We start from the raw sequence: 17,555 nt of genomic DNA on the forward strand, positions 1-17,555 counted from the left end.
GTAGAAAGTATGTGTTTGAGATACTGCATTTTAAATACCCTCTGTTTAGATACTGCAGGTATCCAGGGCAAAGAGAGAGTCCACATAAATACTTCTCTGCCTAACAGTAGTATACCATTTCCCAAATTATTTAGAATAGTCTACATGATGAAATTAGGTGGGCACTGCTTATTGTTACCTGGGTTAGGGCTCAGTTCTTTGAAATTCTCTAACTGGTCATGGTTCAATTCTAATAGAAAATGTCACAGTGATTTTTTTTCAGGAGCTTTTCTTTGTGTTGTTGAGTTTTGGCCACATAGTGGATATCTCAAGGAAGGGAGGCCAACTTGGGTCAGAATCAAAGCTACTAGAGTACCAGGCTTTCGAACAGGATATGGTGAGAACAGACAGACTTTAGACCTAATCCCAGTTCTGCCGTTGCCTGTGAGCTGTGTGACCCCAGGCAAGTACCTTAACCTCTCTGAGCCTTGATTTCCTTGTCCATAAAAGGAGGATGTTTCCATTTACCTTGCAGGGTTATTGCAGGAGTTTAGTCAGTGTGGATAGACAGAGCAGCTGGTTAAAGCAGGCCCTCAAAAATTGGTAGCCGCTATCATCTAGGATTAGGTTTGCTGGTGGCCAAGTCAAAACCCAAGTCACTTCAGTTTCCCCAACACTATGACTGACCCACAGAACTCTAGTGCCCTGAAGCTATAAAGGTCTACTTTAACATTTGAAATGGCATCTTTGAAACCCAGCTCTCAGTCCACTGCACCGTGGATTGTTTCTTCCCTCCTTGAACTCTTTGATCTCCCAGCTAGGGCTGTCAAAGCACCATATAAATGTTCCCAGGAACTGTTTTTTCCTGTCATTGTTGTTATCTTTGCAATTATTGCCACTTACATTCATTTTCTGCTTTGAGCAACACTCCCTGGTAGGTGAGCAAATGAGAACAGGCTTGTTTTATTATAGCAGAAAGGAATACTGTCCTCAAAGATCTGTCCCAGTCAGAAACTCCCTTTCTGTCCTTTGAACACATTAAACAAATACAAGTCCCCAAGAGGAGGGACTTTGCTGGGATGTTGCTCTGGGCCAGTGTGCTGTGAAGGCTCCGGGCAGTGAGCTCACGTACAAGCTTTTTCCTAGGAGGTTGTTGTATTTCATCGCTAACTTCCATAGAAATGATTAACTATAAGTGTTCTGTGCCTAACTTTGGGGAACCCATATCGAAAAAATGTTTGGAAATGAAATGGCTCTGTGAGCATGTAAAATAAAGACATGGAGAAAGTCACTTAACTGTGATAATAAATCTTTGATTGTTCCAGGATCTGGCAGCTGTCTAGAGAGCATATTTTAGGGAGGATTTTATGGTGTATTTGTAACAGTTAGCTTTTGCTGCTTAAGAAATCACCCCCAAAATTTAGTAGTTTGAAAGAACAAAAGGGTTCTCTCTCGTGAGTCTGTGAGTTGTCTGGAGGTGGAAGAGTTGCCCATGGCTGCAAGTGATAAGCCCTAACGCATGCACACTGTCCAAGCCTCTGCAGGCATCATATTTACTATTATCCCATTGGCCAAAGCAAGTCACATGGCCCATCCTGGGATCAGCTTGAGAGGAAGTAACCAAGGGGATGGATTTGGGGAGAGGAATTACATGAGCATCATTTTTCACATAATCTGATGCAGTGTTAACTTTTAGTAATTTAGGTCCAAGAAACCAAAACAAGAACTTATGTCATGCGGAGATTCCAATATAAATCTCCTCATGAGCTTAATGCTAAAATCTCAAAGTTCAGGGATGATATTCTTCAAAATTTGCTCTCTCTCTACTGTAATGGAGAGGCAAGGCTGCAAGAGAGTTCTAGGAGGTTGAGGACCCTATGTTTGTGCAAAGCCAAGGAGACCATTTGGCATCATTTAGTTATGTCTTATGCTGGTCCCCACCCCACAGGTGATGTGAACTCTGCCTACCTGATTTTGTAAGCTTTTTATGAGTATAAAAACATTATAATCTGCACTTGTGACTGTTTTCATTTGTATTTCCTTTAACAAAATCTGGCCTCAACGTTATGTGCAAGATGTGACTGAGTGTGTGCATGTGTGTGTATAACCTGCTGCACCTGGACCCTCCCAGTGACAAGCGTGCGATTGTGTGACTGTTGCAGGGACATCTCTGGTGTTCTCAGAGAGATCACCAAGAGACACCAGACCGTGGAGGTCTCCGAGGAAGTGGCAGCTGGCCTACCTGAGTGGTTTCTCCTTGCCCTGCTGTGTTGCTGCCTAACAAGGGATGGTAGACTAGGGAAGGCAGCCCAATTCCCTAACACAAAGCAGTAGTTTCCAACATCTGCTTGGCTGTGTGGTTGGAAAACCATTTCTTAGAAGAAAATCAAAGTTCGGAAAAATTCTTTTTTGGGGAGGGGAGGGACATGGATGGGGCCCCAGGGGAAGGTGAGGTGTGAGCAAACTCTCAGCTCAGAATTAAGGAAGAGGACTCCGCCATGCAGTCCCCCAGCTCCTCTGACCTTGCTGAGTGTGCTGAGGAGGCTTAGAGGCTCTGTGTTTGCCTGAGGAGTATTCAGAGTGAACGCCACGTAAACAATAGCCGGGAGGCTGGCACAGGCCCACAGTTCAGGTAGAAACATGTGTGGACGACATTTTTGCGGGGCCTACGTAGTACCGATCGCCGCGACCGGTTATGAACACAGGGTACTCCCCCGCTGCAAGGCACATGCCTGTAGCTCCACACTTGGCACCAGCAGAGGCCCCAAGGCCATAGGAAGGTTTGGGTAAACCAGGAGAGATTACCACAGAGGACGGCGCTGCAGAAAGAGTCATGTTTGAGAGAGCAAGGGCTTGGCGTGAGGGCCCAGGCCCTCCTTCCTGTTAATCTGAGAACCTTGGACAAGTCACCCAACCACTCCAGGACTTTACTTTTGATAAGAGGAAGAAGTCAGTCTTGCTAAAGAACCCACCTCTCCCACACTTCTCATTCCCAGGCCCCTCTAGCCTGTTCAAGTTTTCCTGTTTGCACACCATTCGTCAACTTTTAACATACTAAACAATTCACTCACTTCTTGTGTTTATTGATGGTTGCTTCTCTCTTCTCACTAAAATATTAGTTCCACCAGGGTGGGGATCTTGGAAAGGTTTACTTAATGGTGTATCCCACATACCTAGAATTGTGCCTGACATATAATAAATAAATAAATATTATAAATGTTCATTGGATGGATGTCAAGTAATGACTTCAGGGGACCATCTCTAGCTTCACCGTTAATGCACCAGTTATCTCTTGTTGTGTAACAAACCGTCCCAAACTTGCTGGCTTAAAACAATAGCAGTTTATTATTTCTTGTGATTCCGTGGCCTAGGAGTTCAGGCAGGGCCACTGGGCCATTCCTTGAGTCCTGGTGGCACCACCTGCATTCAGCTCTCCACTGGGAAGGGCTGGAAGGTTCGAGAAGGATTTGCTCATATGTCTGATGTCTCAGTGGTCCTGTATGTGTCTCTTCTCTTTCCATGTGACATCCCATAGTTTACAGATTTAGTCTGAGCTTTTTTCGTAGTCACTGGATTCCCCAGAGCAAAAGCCGGAAGCTACCTGGCCAGCCCAGATTCTAGAGAAAGGGAAATAAATTCTCTGTCTTCCTCTCTGCTTCTCTCTCTCTCTCTCTCTCTCTCTCTGGGCGGATGTATGCACAGGGAGGGAAGGAAGTGGTGGTGGTCACCTTTGGAAGCAGTTCCATGGTTCCATGCTCTGCAAATGTGCGCCTTCTCAATAGGCATTTCTTGGGCACCTTCTAGGGAACCCTGAGCACCACAGTGCCCCAGACCTCTCTGCCTTCACAAAGCGCATCTCTGGAATGAGCCCTGGAGCCGTAAGTCTTTTAGCTTCAGGTGTCATCTTGCCCCCTCCAACAGTGAGAAGGATGGAAGTGAACAATTGGTGGGCTGCTTGATAGGGAGATTTGGGGACTGTGTGGGGGAGGTTGATGACCATCTCCCTGGCTCCCTTCCAGATTCCACAGACGGTGAGGGTGACTGGAGTCTCTGGTCTGTCTGCAGCGTCACCTGTGGGAATGGCAACCAGAAACGGACCCGGTCTTGTGGCTACGCATGCACCGCGACAGAATCGAGGACCTGTGACCGTCCAAACTGCCCAGGTGAGCTTACCCAGGGGTGTGGCTCCAAGTTCAAGGGGAAGCTTTTAAATTTATATTTAAAAACTTATAGAAATTGTCTTTTTAAAAAGACAACCATTTTCCTAATAAGACTTCTGACCAGAGTGAGACAAGAGATAACTAACAATGAGCTTAATGGATGAAAAGATGGATTTTCTGCATCTAATGCGCAATTGCAGTGGCCGTGACCTAAAGGACAATGCCACATTGTACTTATTTAATTTAAAGGAGAGACTCTGGTTAGTTTGGGCCTTTAATGTGGGATTTGTTTTGTGTCTTGAAGACACACATGAAGACAGACATTCGTGGTCTGAAAAGGAAGACAGGACAAGAGGCTTGACAGCCATCCACAGAAAAACCACACAGTTAGCCCTGCCGGTACCACCTGACTATTGCCAAAGGCCCCGGCGGAACAAACTGGGGCGATCTCACAGTTAATTATACCTTTGTACTACATTGTCAGTGCTTTAAAAACTAATTGCAAACTTGGTGAGAGGTCATACTGAGAGTGAACAATAATTGTGACCGACGATAGCAGTTGTTGGCAAACTATGGCCAACGGGCCAAGTCCAACCCTCGACCTGTTTGTGTATGGCCCACACATTTTTAAAGGGTTGTGAAGAGGAGGAGGAAGAGGATGAAGAGGAGGAGGAGGAAGAGGAGGAAGGGAGCAAGAGGAGGAAGAGGAAGCAGCAGCAACCGAGACCATATGTGACCCACAAAACCTAAAATATTTACTCTCTGACCCTTTATAAAAAAGCTTACCAACTCCTGGCCTATCATTTTACTATGTGTTCCCCACAGCCAGGTAGAATACCAGCCTAAAATAATATCTTAGGCCCTTTCAAGAAACCACACATTCCTAATGGCTTCATCTGAAAGAAATTTCAGTGCCAGAAAATCTGATCCCTGCACCCTAGACTTCCTATTTCTACCCCTAGACACTCTGTTCTCCAACTGGAGATGTTTGGGGCACAAGTGACGTGAAAGTTCAAAGGGGTTTCTGAGGAGAGAGAGGAAGGATCAGAGTGGAATGAGTCTGTTTGTGAGCGGAAGGGCCGGTGTCGAAAATGGGGCTGAAATGCAAGATGTGGCGGTTCTGGCTGCCCGTCAGCTGCGCAGATGGATTTCAACAGAGCGGGGTGGCCATCAAGATGCTTGTCCTGATCTTTCCCCGGGAGTCATGACGAGCTGAGTTGGAAGTCTGGTGGGTGGGATTTGGATGACGCAATAAATAATAACACTGTGAGGAGGAGGAGGAGGAGGACAGGAAGAAAATGAAGAAGGAAGAGAAGGAAAATATGAAGAGAAAGATAAAGAAGGAGATGATGATGAAGGTGAGAAGGCGAGGTAAAAGAAAAGGAAGATAAAGATGAAGAAGATGAAGGAGAAAAAAGTGAAAAAGATGGTAATGAATAAGAGTACTTGAGTACTTACATATCAAGCAAATTTCTAAAATTGTATGTATTATTTCATTTAATCCTCACAGTAGTCTCATGAAATAGGAATGTATCACTGTGCTCGTGTGACAGCTGTGGAAACTGAGGCATAGCGGGTTAACCTGCCTAGAGTCGCACAGGCAGCAAGCGATACATCTGGAATTTGCATCGAGGCAGTCTGAACACAGAGTGATCATTAAACTCTCCCACCTGCACCAGGAAGAAGGGTCTTGGGCTCAGCCACACATAGACACACACAGCACTGAATGTCAGGGTTTGGGGGGTTGCCTGCTGTTTTCTTTTCTGGGGCTGGCGTCCAGACCAAGGTGGCAGGTTTAGGTATCTTGTCAGGGGGAGGCTTCCTCTGCCGCCATCTTGGATGCTTCCTTCTGGTTTTCTGTCGCCGCTGAGAGCAGTGTGGCTGGCAGCCCTCTTCATACATTTTCTTCTCTTCTGTCCTTGTCCTCCTTCCTTCTTTCCTGCCCCTGTGTCCCTGGCTATTACAGCTTTTCAGGACTCCCTTGGAACTTGAGGGGTTTCCTTTTTCAGGATCTTTTTCTTTATTGATTCTCAGCTTTACTAGAAAGACTCATGGGGCAGACAAGATCTTCTTGGCCTGGCAGTGATTACACTGTAAAAGTCTGTCCCCTAGGTCAACCCTACAGATAAGTTTGAGGGGCCTCACATAAAATCAGAGAAAGTCACATAAAGGAAATCGAGTCATACCCAGCAGGGAAACCAAAGCTTGCCAACAGGTGTTCCATGGCCCCCACTCCCTCCTCTTCTTATTGCTTCAGCTTGTATGTGATTCCTCTTGGTAAAGGAAGACTGGCTGTAGGTGGTAGTTTGGGGAGTGACGGAGGGAGTTTGGGGAATTTGGGCAAACCAGGAAGTTTGAGGAAAGCTGGGTTCTGTCCCTCAGAACACGTAATGGCAAGCCCAGCTTATTCTTTCTGAAGCATCATCGACAATGCTAAAAGTCCTAGAATATGAGCTATCTGGTCTTTGGCTATGGACCGCTGCATCCTCAATGAGCTGGACAAATATTCAAGGGAAAACCATCAGTGAACACTTACTACTTACTGCCCTAAGTACCTTCTTGACACATAATGTATTTAATTCTTTCAACCCTATGGGGCAAGGGGGCATTTAGTTCTCCCCATTTTATAGATGTGAAAACTGAGGCACACGAAACTTTGAAACTTAAATGGTTTGTCCAAGGGCACATGGCTAGCAGTGATTTGAACCCAGGCAGTCAGTTATTAAAAACAAGGTATTAACCACTACCCTCTACTACCTCTGGTTTAGTCTTTCACCCTGACACCACCAGACAACCATCCAGACATGTGTTCCCCACTCCCCAAAACCCCATCCCCAGGCCCAGCAACTGAGTTCCTTAGGACTCATTCAGGCACATTTGGATCTGATTTCATGCTGCAAATGGTATCTGGGGTTTTAATATATTTTATGCGCTACTACCTGCTTTTTACTGTTTCCTCTGTTGGCAAGTTTCTGCCCGTGAGTAGTAATGAATACAAAAAAGGCTTTGTTCAGGTGTATTTGTTTTTTTATTTGGGGGGGGGGTAACTTTTTCCATATAACTAGGGAAAAATGAGCTCTTGTCTGTGTTTAGGAATTGAAGACACTTTCAGGACAGCTGCCACCGAAGTGAGTCTGCTTGCGGGAAGTGAGGAGTTTAATGCCACCAAACTGTTTGAAGTTGGTAAGAAGATTTTTTTTTTCTTTTTTATCCAAATATTGACTTAGTGCTTTGGAGATTCCTTTTGCCTTTGCAATGCCATCCTTGGATCCATGTAAATGTTTCATTTTCCTCTTCTGGGGTCCAATTCTCCTAGCATATTTCTTGCTTACTGAATATACTCTGAGCAAGAGAGAGCAATCTACGTCTCCTGCACCAGAATGAGCCATACAGGCCTTCTGTGTGCACCCTGCTCACTGTGCAGCCTCCACAGCAAGAGGCCGAAGAGACCACTCTCTACTCTTAGCACAGAATCAGCCCACAGTAGGGGCTCAAGCTACATGGAATCTGGTTTCCTCAGCCTTTGCTAGGTGACTGCAATAAAATCAAGAAATGGAGCCCTCAGTTCTCCAGCAGAGGGAGGGAGGGAGAGAAAGAGGGAATTTTCTCAATATTGTGCACCCCCATCCCCTGCAGGAATATTTTATAAGCCTTTGGTACATGGGACCCCCGTCCCCTGCAGGAATATTTTATAAACCTTTGGTACGCTCTGCTGCTTGTCTGCTAGAAAGTGCTAGAGCACATCCAATAAACATGGACCACACAAAATTAAAAGTGACTATTGAGGTGCAAGGTGCAAGATTGCTTCTTAAAAATAGCTTCATGTGCCTCTGCATATAATTGTAATATTGCAGAAGGGTAAAATTCTGCCCCATCTCTTTTTGCCACCCAACAATTCTTACTTAACTTCATCACTTCTGCCCTTCCTCTTCAGCCACAATTTAGTATCCTGAGTCCCTTTTTTTTTTCCATAGCCCAGCTATTCAGGAGCTAATTTGGTAAACAAATATGTTTCTCAAATGCCTGTAACGGTCAGATAAGGGTCTCATTAGAACAAGTCTAGAATAAAAGGAAAGACACATAAGAAAGTACACGGGACAATGGTGCTGGCACTACGATGAAAAGAAACTGAAACAGCTTTAGCGGCAGGGGGCAGTAGAGAGCGGCAGGGGCGACGGCAGAATGAGGAGCTTCATCCAAAGGGGTTAGCTGTGACTTAGCCACCAAGGAATGAATACTGATCCATGGTTGCCAGATGTTCTAATTTTCCAAGAGAGGCCTCAAATCTGGAATACATTTTAATTGTTTAAATGCTTGATAATATTAATAATTTATTATAAAAACAAACCCAATCAAACATGTCTACGAGCCAGACTGGAGGCAGCGTGGAAACCCTGTGTTACTAGCGCCTGTACCTCACCTCCAATCCCTTCACGTACCTGAAGTCAAAGTGCATTCATCAGGTGCCTTCTGTGAACAGGGTGCATTTGATTTTAAAAAATGACTTTAAAGATGAGAATTTTACATGAAATGGTACAGCCTCTCTTTGGGGCAGAGAGCTTGTAAGACCTCCTCATATCATAACCCACAGGCAAGCAGCATCTAGTTTGGTTAAGACCCATTTTGATTGATCAGTGAGGATAAACAGTTCAGCTAATCATTTTTGAGGCAAAGAAAGGGAATTTGGAGGGTCTGTGTCCGGCTTTGTCACAGGTAAACAAGGAGGCACCCGTGAATCTCATCTAAGTCCTATGGGTAAAGGGGGTTCTTGGCAGTAAGAATGCAAAGGGTTGGGGGACAGGATTCTTAACCTTCGTTGTTTTCCAGGATCACAGGGCTTGGATAAAGTTTGACACTGTCACTGGATGAGAAAACACAGAGGCATGTTCTCTGCACAGTTTCCCAGATGCCATCAGGATTAACCAGTTCCTGTATTGGCTTCCCTCCCCTGTCTTGCTTTCCCACCCCCTGCTGCTGTTTCCTGGATTCACCCCCAAAGAACCATTTTCACTGGAATCATTTTGGCTCAGGGTCTGAGAGAACCCAAACTAAGATATTCATTCAACCTGAGGTCCCAGGTTCAGATGACTAAGGGACCAAGAGGTCACCTGTGAGTGAAGGAATCAAACAGGGGCTGTGCTGAACTGGGGACCTCCTGCCCTTGCCAAGCAGGGGTCATTGTTCACCTGTTCATGGGGACAGTTGTTTCCATGAGGAAATACAAGACCAGCAGAGATCCATCTCTTGATTATTCAAATGAGGCCAGGAATCCACACTTACAACTGAAATCACCTATTTCTTTTTTTTTTTTTTTTTTTTTGAGACAGAGTCTCACTCTGTTGCCCAGGCTAGAGTGAGTGCCGTGGCGTCAGCCTAGCTCACAGCAACCTCAAACTCCTGAGCTCAAGCGATCCTCCTGTCTCAGCCTCCCGAGTAGCTGGGACTACAGGCATGCGCCACCATGCCCGGCTAATTTTTTCTATATATATTTTTAGCTGTCCATATAATTTCTTTCTATTTTTAGTAGAGGTGGGGTCTCGCTCTTGCTCAGGCTGGTCTCGAACTCCTGAGCTCAAACGATCCGCCCACCTCGGCCTCCCAGAGTGCTAGGATTACAGGCGTGAGCCACCGCGCCCGGCCACCTATTTCTTAAATATTGGCAACTATCAATATTTTTTTAATGCTGAAAGAACCAAACACAATACCTCTGGGAGTGGCTTCTGACCTAGGCCTACAGGTTTCTGGCCTCTGGCCCAAATGTCAAGTTCTCTAAAAGCAGGTACCTGGTGCCCTTTCCTCTTTGAGGTATCTTACCCTGTGAATTCGCAGACAGTGATTGTTACTGCCTGAGGTTAAGAGGTTGAGAGACTAGCCCTATTTTAAACCAGTCAGTGAGTGGCAGAAACAAAACTTAGTCCCATGAATGTTTGTTTGAATCCTTTTCCATCACATCAGTTATTTAGAGAGGAGATTCAAAACAACCCTCTGAATTATTGTTAATTTTGTTAGGAGTGATAATAGGGTTATGGTTATCTAGGAAAACATACTCTCTTATTTTTTTTTTTTTTGGTCTATGCCTACTAAAATTTAGGGGTAGTAATACATATTTCCACAAAATTTTTAAAAGGTGGAGCAAATATAGTCAAATCTAGGTGATGGAATATGAATAATCATCATATAAGTATTTTCTCTTTACTTTTCTGTGGGTCTGAAAATATGTCCTACTACGAAGTGGGGAGTTGGGAGGAAGTCTTGTGAACCAAGAAGTTCCCAAGTTCAAGGGAGGTGACAATGGCCACCCATGCCTGGTTGTTCTCGGCGGCTGCAGGGGTCTTTGGGTCGAGGAGGGGAGTTGACTTCAGTGTCATCCTGTGGACCGCTGGTGCATGTGGTGAGAGGGTGTGTATGTGGCCTTTTTCAGACATGGACAGCTGTGAGCGGTGGATGAGCTGCAAAAGCGAGTTCTTGAAGAAGTACATGCACAAGGTGATCAATGACCTGCCCAGCTGCCCCTGCTCCTACCCCACCGAGGTGGCCTACAGCACGGCCGACATCTTCGACCGCATCAAGCACAAGGACTTCCGCTGGAAGGACGCCAGCGGGCCCAAGGAGAAGCTGGAGATCTACAAACCCACGGCCCGGTACTGCATCCGGTCCATGCTGTCCCTGGAGAGCACCACGCTGGCCGCCCAGCACTGTTGCTATGGCGACAACATGCAGCTCATCACCAGGGGCAAAGGTGCGGGGACGCCCAACCTCATCAGCACCGAGTTCTCGGCCGAGCTGCACTACAAAGTGGACGTCCTGCCCTGGATCATTTGCAAGGGCGACTGGAGCAGGTACAATGAGGCCCGGCCTCCCAACAACGGACAGAAGTGCACAGAGAGCCCTTCGGACGAGGACTACATCAAGCAGTTCCAAGAGGCCAGGGAGTACTAAAGAGGCTGGGGCGGGTGGAAACGCCACTTCTGGTTTTGCGACACAAACGCACTGCACTGATCTGCCGACTAGCACGGAGTCCTCCTTATCCGCGTATGTGTATATTTGTATATACCACATGAGTATTTTCATACGTTACACTAAGGGTGTTCGCCAGGCCCGGGTGACTGCCGTGTGACGCCACCTGGCCATCTGCAGTGCCTACTGAGCTCCTTAGAAGTCCTCCTGGGGTGATGTGGGCAGGAGGATGGGGACAACAAACAAGCCAGAAGAACCTGGAAGCCATAGTGGGTGTGATTCAATTCACACCGGATCCGGAGTTTCCAAGAGAGGCAAAGGGGGAAAGAGACTGAGGTTGTAAACGTTATAAGCAGTTTTTATATATAACTTATTTAATACAAATGTGACTTATGGGTAACCTTTTGTCTGGAGGTGTCATCGTGAAACTAATCGCTTCTGTGAGAATTCAGAAAGAAAGAGGCTTAGGGACGTGGAAGAGAAAGGGAATTTTGCAATGATTTCTTTAAAACTAAATAATGCAATGGAAATGTATCAAAACAAGAAAACACCCACCTTAAACCAAATGTTATTTAGTCATAAGGCACCTTGCTGGAGTCTCAGATTCCGAACTTCTCTTGCCTAAGACTGGGTAGGGGGTGGGGTATTTTAGGGGCAAATGTGAGGCCTGGTTTTAAATGGGCTTTAAAATAAAAGACTAATATTAGCATAATGCTATGATTCTACATAGCCCCAAACAGTAGAATTTCTGCTTATGTCTTTGTAGGTTCAGAAGACTGTAGGACGTTCACACATAAAAACAGGGAGTAGCACTTTTCCAAAGAAAAAAAAAACAAAACAAATGGGAAAAAATATAGACCTCATTTTATCTATTTTATTTTAATGCCATTTTAATGAATTTTTTCCAACAATATATTCCCAGTAAATAAATATAAAAAGGGGAGGGGGGCTCAAGTCTAAGAAATCCTAATTTTTTTATGTTTTAAGAAAGGAAAAAAACTGCATTATTTTTGTAAAGTATTTATTGAGTCATTGGATATTATGCATAAGCAATTGTAATATGATCTGGTTCTGTAGGGTGGAACTTATGAGAAATAAAGAGTTGGTTCTTATGCGATCTTTTACTTGCAAAACTCCAGGAAAAGAGAATATATAATAAAATCATAATAAAATGTGTTACCTGCATCCTTGATTTATAATACAAATACCATTAATAGCCCTAGTGAAGCAAGGCTTCAAGGTAGGGAAGAGGAAAGTTCAACCCAGGTGGGAATAAAAGGTTCATTGATTGACATGATTGTGGGTGGTGTAAGTCATAGCACCTTTGCAACCAAGAGGGTCTACCCAGCCCCCAGGAGGCTGAGGCCCATCGACACATGTGCAACTTTTTGCCCTCCCAGAAGCCAGACCAAAGGCTTAAGACAGCTTGGGTGAGCGGGGCCACTTCCAGACAAAATTCTGTGATTATAGTAATATGTAGAACTACTCATGATGCAAAATATTCCTTCTCCAGATAAGAAAAAGCAAAGCTCAGAAAACATAAATCACCTTGGACCCATCTTTCATTTTCTAGCTCAATGTTCTTTCTACTACATCACATTTTGGTGTCCTTATATTCCTGGTCTTTGGAATTCCTGACCCTACCCTTAAGTTCTCCTGGTAAAATCCTATTCATATGGAAAAGCTTTTATCAGTCATTTACACTTTAGAATGAACTATTTACACTTTAGAATGAATTATTTACACTTTATGTCTAATTACGGAATGAGAAGCCTTATTTACATCTAAAGGAATTTTATTGTAACTGAACTAGTAGGAAGAAAATCAATGGACTCATATATCAGGTAAGCAGACTTCTAATAACATGGGACAAATTTTTTGCAAAGAATTGGCTGGCAATGGAATGTATTGCCTTTGAGGTGATGAGTTCCCTGTCAGGACAGGTATTGAAGTAGAGGCTGGAGGTTATGCACATGAGAAGCTCAATTAAGTGATGAGGAGAGACAAAAGTGTACAAAACAAGACCTCTGATAAGTGTTCTATTAAGGATAAGTGCAAAGTACATTGGGAAAATAGAGGCAGGAATTAGGGAAGTATGTACTGGTTCTATTGAAGGAGTGGGATTTTATAATGCAGAAAAGGGGGAGATGTGAGTGTGTTTGTAGTAAGAAAATAATATGGACAAAGGCAAGGAACTAAGAAAGTGCTTGGTGTTTTCTGATAACTGGGATATTTAGAAGGATGAGCAGCAGATCAAGAGTGGTGAGTGCCGGAGCCTTATCTCAGGTGTTTTTGTGAAGGATTTAGCATGGACTCTCAAAGAGAATACAGAGCTTTCATACCACAGTGAGAGTGACTGATGAGAGCAATGTTTACATGGGCTCTTTGCCTTTTAATATCAGACCTTGCTGACCAAATGAATTGATAGTTAAAAGGTGGGGAGAACTGGGAGCAGGGGAGGGCTCTGGGCTCTTTGCCTACCGAGAACACCCTGGTCTGGTCTCCCATACACCATCAGGATGGTTCCACATCACTGGAAATTTGCTGAACTATAATCTGCCTCTATCAGGATGAGCTAATGTTCAGTCCCAGAGTTCTAGGGAGCCAATGAGTGATCCTCAGCAAATAAGACCTCAGACCTCACCGCCCAGGTTATCCAATAAGACAAGGAGACCCTTATCTCATTTAATCCAAGCTGGCCCTACAATAACCCAAGTAATTTCCTCAGTGGGTAGTGGATCATTGGCTCAAGGGCCAACATTGCCTACAGCAGAGTAAGATATCTGTGGCCTCACCTGCAGCACCTGGAAATATGAACCCTCAGTAGCCACTCAAATATCTATCTTCGAGTGCACTGCTCTTTTGCCTTTGCCTGGAAAGAGAGCCCCAGTAATCCTCTGGGCCTCTTGGGTGCCACATCTGAACAAGTCAAGAGTGGCAGAGATGCCCAGGGCCCTCTAGTGGCTGCACATAGGAAGGGTAAAGGAGGGATGGAGGAGTGCATAGCTTCCTCTCGGCCCCAGTTCAGGGGTCCACCATGATTATAGTCTCCAAAGCATTTCAGTCTTTATAGCTCAGTGGCCAAGAAGGTAGATAGAATTCCCCATTCTAACACCAAGGATCAAAGAATAGGTACTATACCAGCTGCCATTTTCTGAGCACACGCTTGGTGCCTCTGTGCTAATCATTTTACCACGGGAGTCAGGCACTATTACATCCAGTTTACAGATGAGGAAAAGAAGCCCAACAAGGTTAGTTAAGTCGCCCAAGGTCATACTGCTTGGTAAATGACACAGCTAGTAGAAGCTACCTCTGTCTGACCACCAGAGCCCATGCTCATAAACCCAACAGCGGTGCTCCACTCTCTTCCTAAGATCTGCTGGATCAGTTCTTTTCTGGAACTTACTGCCTTCCTTTGCTTAAATTGTTCAAAGAGAATCTGGCTTTATCTCCATGTATTTGGCTCAGTTCTCTCATAGTCCGTTAGAGGATTTTCTAGTTCTATAGCTGAGCCCTTGCTTGGGTTGGGTAGCAGCATTTGACTTTTCTAAAAAATAGCTCGCTGCGGAACAGAGACTGGTCTGCTTTTCCCACTGCAGTAAGCCCTGTGCTAACTCTTACCTATTGGGTAGACCTCAGGAGCGGGGCTGTGTTTCAAGCCTTCCTATACTCCCAGCTTCTAGCACTGCACCTGGTATACACAGTTGGGCAATGTGCAGAGTGCTTAAGACTTTGAGAGCTCAGTCAGACTCCTTGGATTCCAATCCTGACTCCCTCAGTTGCCTGCTGGGTATCATTGGATAAGTTAATCAGCCTCTCTAAGTTTCAGTTTACTCATTTGGCTGTTGTGAGAATGAAATTAGATAGGTTCATAAAGTTCCTAGCACAGGGCCTATCACAAACCATGTGCAATGAAGGCTGGGCATTGGCATTAGTCACTTGACAAGTATTTACTGAGCATCTTTATATGCCAAGATGCCAGTGATATAGCAGTGCACAAATCAAAGTCCCTCCTCATAGAGGATGGACAGCTGATAACTAAGTGCATAATCAGAGATTATGGTAAATGATATAAAGACAAATTTTTTGATCACACATGTACGATGTTGCATTATTATTATTATTTTTCTTTTTTGAGACAGAGTCTCACTCTGTTGCCTAGGCTAGAGTGAGTGCCGTGGCATCATCCTAGCTCATAGCAACCTCAAACTCCTGGACTCAAGCAATCCTCCTGCCTCAGCCTCCCAAGTAGCTAGGACTACAGGCATGCACCACCATGCCTGGCTAATTTTTTCTATATATATTTTTAGCTGTCCATATAATTTCTTTCTATTTTTAGTAAAGACGGGGTCTCGCTCTTGCTCAGGCTGGTCTCGAACTCCTGAGCTCAAACAATCCGCCTGCCTCGGCCTCCCAGAGTGCTAGGATTACAGGCGTCAGCCACCACACCCGGCCTGATGTTGCATTATTTAAAGTGATGTTAGTTGCTTAACTAGTGGAATAGATAGTCCCCAAAATTACAGTGGCTTAATACAATAAAAGCCTAAAGTGTATGTTTCTAACCAAGTGGCCCTTCTCTAAGTGATAACCCAGGGATCCAGGCTCCTTCCATCTTGTGGCTCTGCCATAATCAAGGCATGACTCTCTAGGATGCCCTGGGGGTCATCTCTATGCCAGCCTGCTCGACAGGTAGAGAGCAGGGAGACTACGTGTAAAGGTTTTTGTAAGTCAGGCAGCAAAGCGCTGTACGTCACTTCTACTCACTCTCCACGGCTCTGTCACATGCCACATCCTTCTCAAGGGAGACTGGGAAATGGAGTTCAGTTGGGGGCCCAGAAAGCAGAGATGGGCTGTGTGAGCACCCAGCCAGTCTCTGCCACGGGGGTAGGCCACCAACTCCCCAAGTGTACAAGGCAGGAAAGAAAGGCAGCAGAAGGGGCTCTGGGTGAACCCAAAGTAATTGGCCAAGAGGAGAGACCCCTTTCACTCCCCCACTGTCTTCCACATTGTATTATAGTGGTAAGCTGGACCTCAGTGTCCTCATCTGTAAGTCGGGATAAGACCACTGCCCCACTGACATGCTCTCAGGTAATTTTGCTGTCCCAAACATCCCCCTGGCACTTTCCGCATCTGTTTAGGCCAGCCCAACTTTCAGGGGGCAACTCCTGCAAAGCTTTGCCTGATGGTTTTCTCCAGCCCCTGGAGCCCGCTCAGCTTGCACAGAAACAGACTGAAGTGCCACGGAGTTACACCCCCCCCCCCCCCCGGAATGCTGGACGGTTGACAGACAGGCACTCAGTCAATGAACACCCCAGCTCCCTCACCCCTCACGTGGGGCAATCAGGAAGCCTATCTTATACCATTCCAGGAGCTCCTAGTGGCACTGAGCTCCAGTTACCCATGGTGGTAAACTGCTTGGTGACACCTGCTTTATTGGCTTCCTTCCCTTCACTGTCTCTCTGCCCCATTTCCTACAAGTACTTGCTGGAATCATCCACCAAATAAGCTACTTCCCTCAGGTATGCTCCTGGGGGATCCCAAACCAAGACATCACTTCATGCTTTAATACTCATTAAGTGCTATTCAAATGTGAGCTTATTATTATTGTCATCATGCACCTCTGAGAGTGAGGTTTTGCTGTAGGTGACAGTTCTACCAAAAAAGAAAAATCAATCTCATTCTGGCCAGAGATAGGAGCTCTAATAGATTTCAACACCACTGAGTTTTTACAAAATAAAATAAACTTGTAGTTTTTATGATTAGATTCAACAGACAGAATGTTACTCTTCCAAATACCTCTAAAAGATTTTAAACACTTTTTTCTTAATTCTAGAATTAATTTCCTTGCGGACTGCAGACCGGTATGGCTCCAAAGACCACACTTCGAGTAGCACTGTCCAAATCAACTGAGCGACAGTGATCTAAACCCCCATGAGCATCAATTGTGTCCTGATGTACAAAGAGTTTTGAAAAAGCTTCCCAGGAAGTGTGCGTGGGGAGGGGTTTGGGGTGGAGTTCTCTCTCTGTCATCCACGTACAATTTCCAATGGAAAAATGCGTGGGTCGTCACCATTGTGCCTGCACAATTTCAGACAAATTAAAGGCTTGTCTCAGCAATTACTTGGTGGGTATATACAGGAACATACACCCGTGTGTACAGGTCCTGTGTACAGTAGTGTAAATTAAGGCAGAAGGTTTATAGCCAGTTGCTTTTCTGAGGTTTAGTATTGGTTTACCGTACAAAACTAGGAAGGCATTTTCCAGGATCAGAAGGTAAGATTTTAAGGAACAAAAACAAAGCTTAGATACAGATTTTTTTTTCTTAAAGATCTCTGTGTAGAAATTTGGAAAGCCAACATGCAAAGACCAGTGCCTTGCCTGTAATGGCAAAAATAACATCATCCTTAACCATTTAAGCAGTAAGGGAGTGGGCAGGGGACTGGGTTGAGACACAGCTGC

The 17,555-nt window shown here is 45.1% G+C and overlaps 1 protein-coding gene across 1 annotated transcript in view; it reads left to right on the forward strand.

Annotated features, from left to right (window-relative positions):
* ISM1 (isthmin 1) overlaps positions 1–12,272 on the forward strand; it is a 62,368-nt gene extending 50,096 nt beyond the window's left edge. The window contains exons 4-6 of the mRNA XM_069496247.1: positions 3,999–4,142; positions 7,233–7,322; positions 10,561–12,272. Of these exons, the coding sequence (XP_069352348.1) occupies positions 3,999–4,142; positions 7,233–7,322; positions 10,561–11,078 (752 nt within the window). The 3' untranslated portion in view covers positions 11,079–12,272. The remainder of the gene's footprint in view (positions 1–3,998; positions 4,143–7,232; positions 7,323–10,560) is intronic.
* Positions 12,273–17,555: the final 5,283 nt, after the last annotated feature.

This window comes from Eulemur rufifrons, chromosome 20 (assembly GCF_041146395.1).
Source record: "Eulemur rufifrons isolate Redbay chromosome 20, OSU_ERuf_1, whole genome shotgun sequence".
Lineage (NCBI taxonomy): Eukaryota > Metazoa > Chordata > Mammalia > Primates > Lemuridae > Eulemur > Eulemur rufifrons.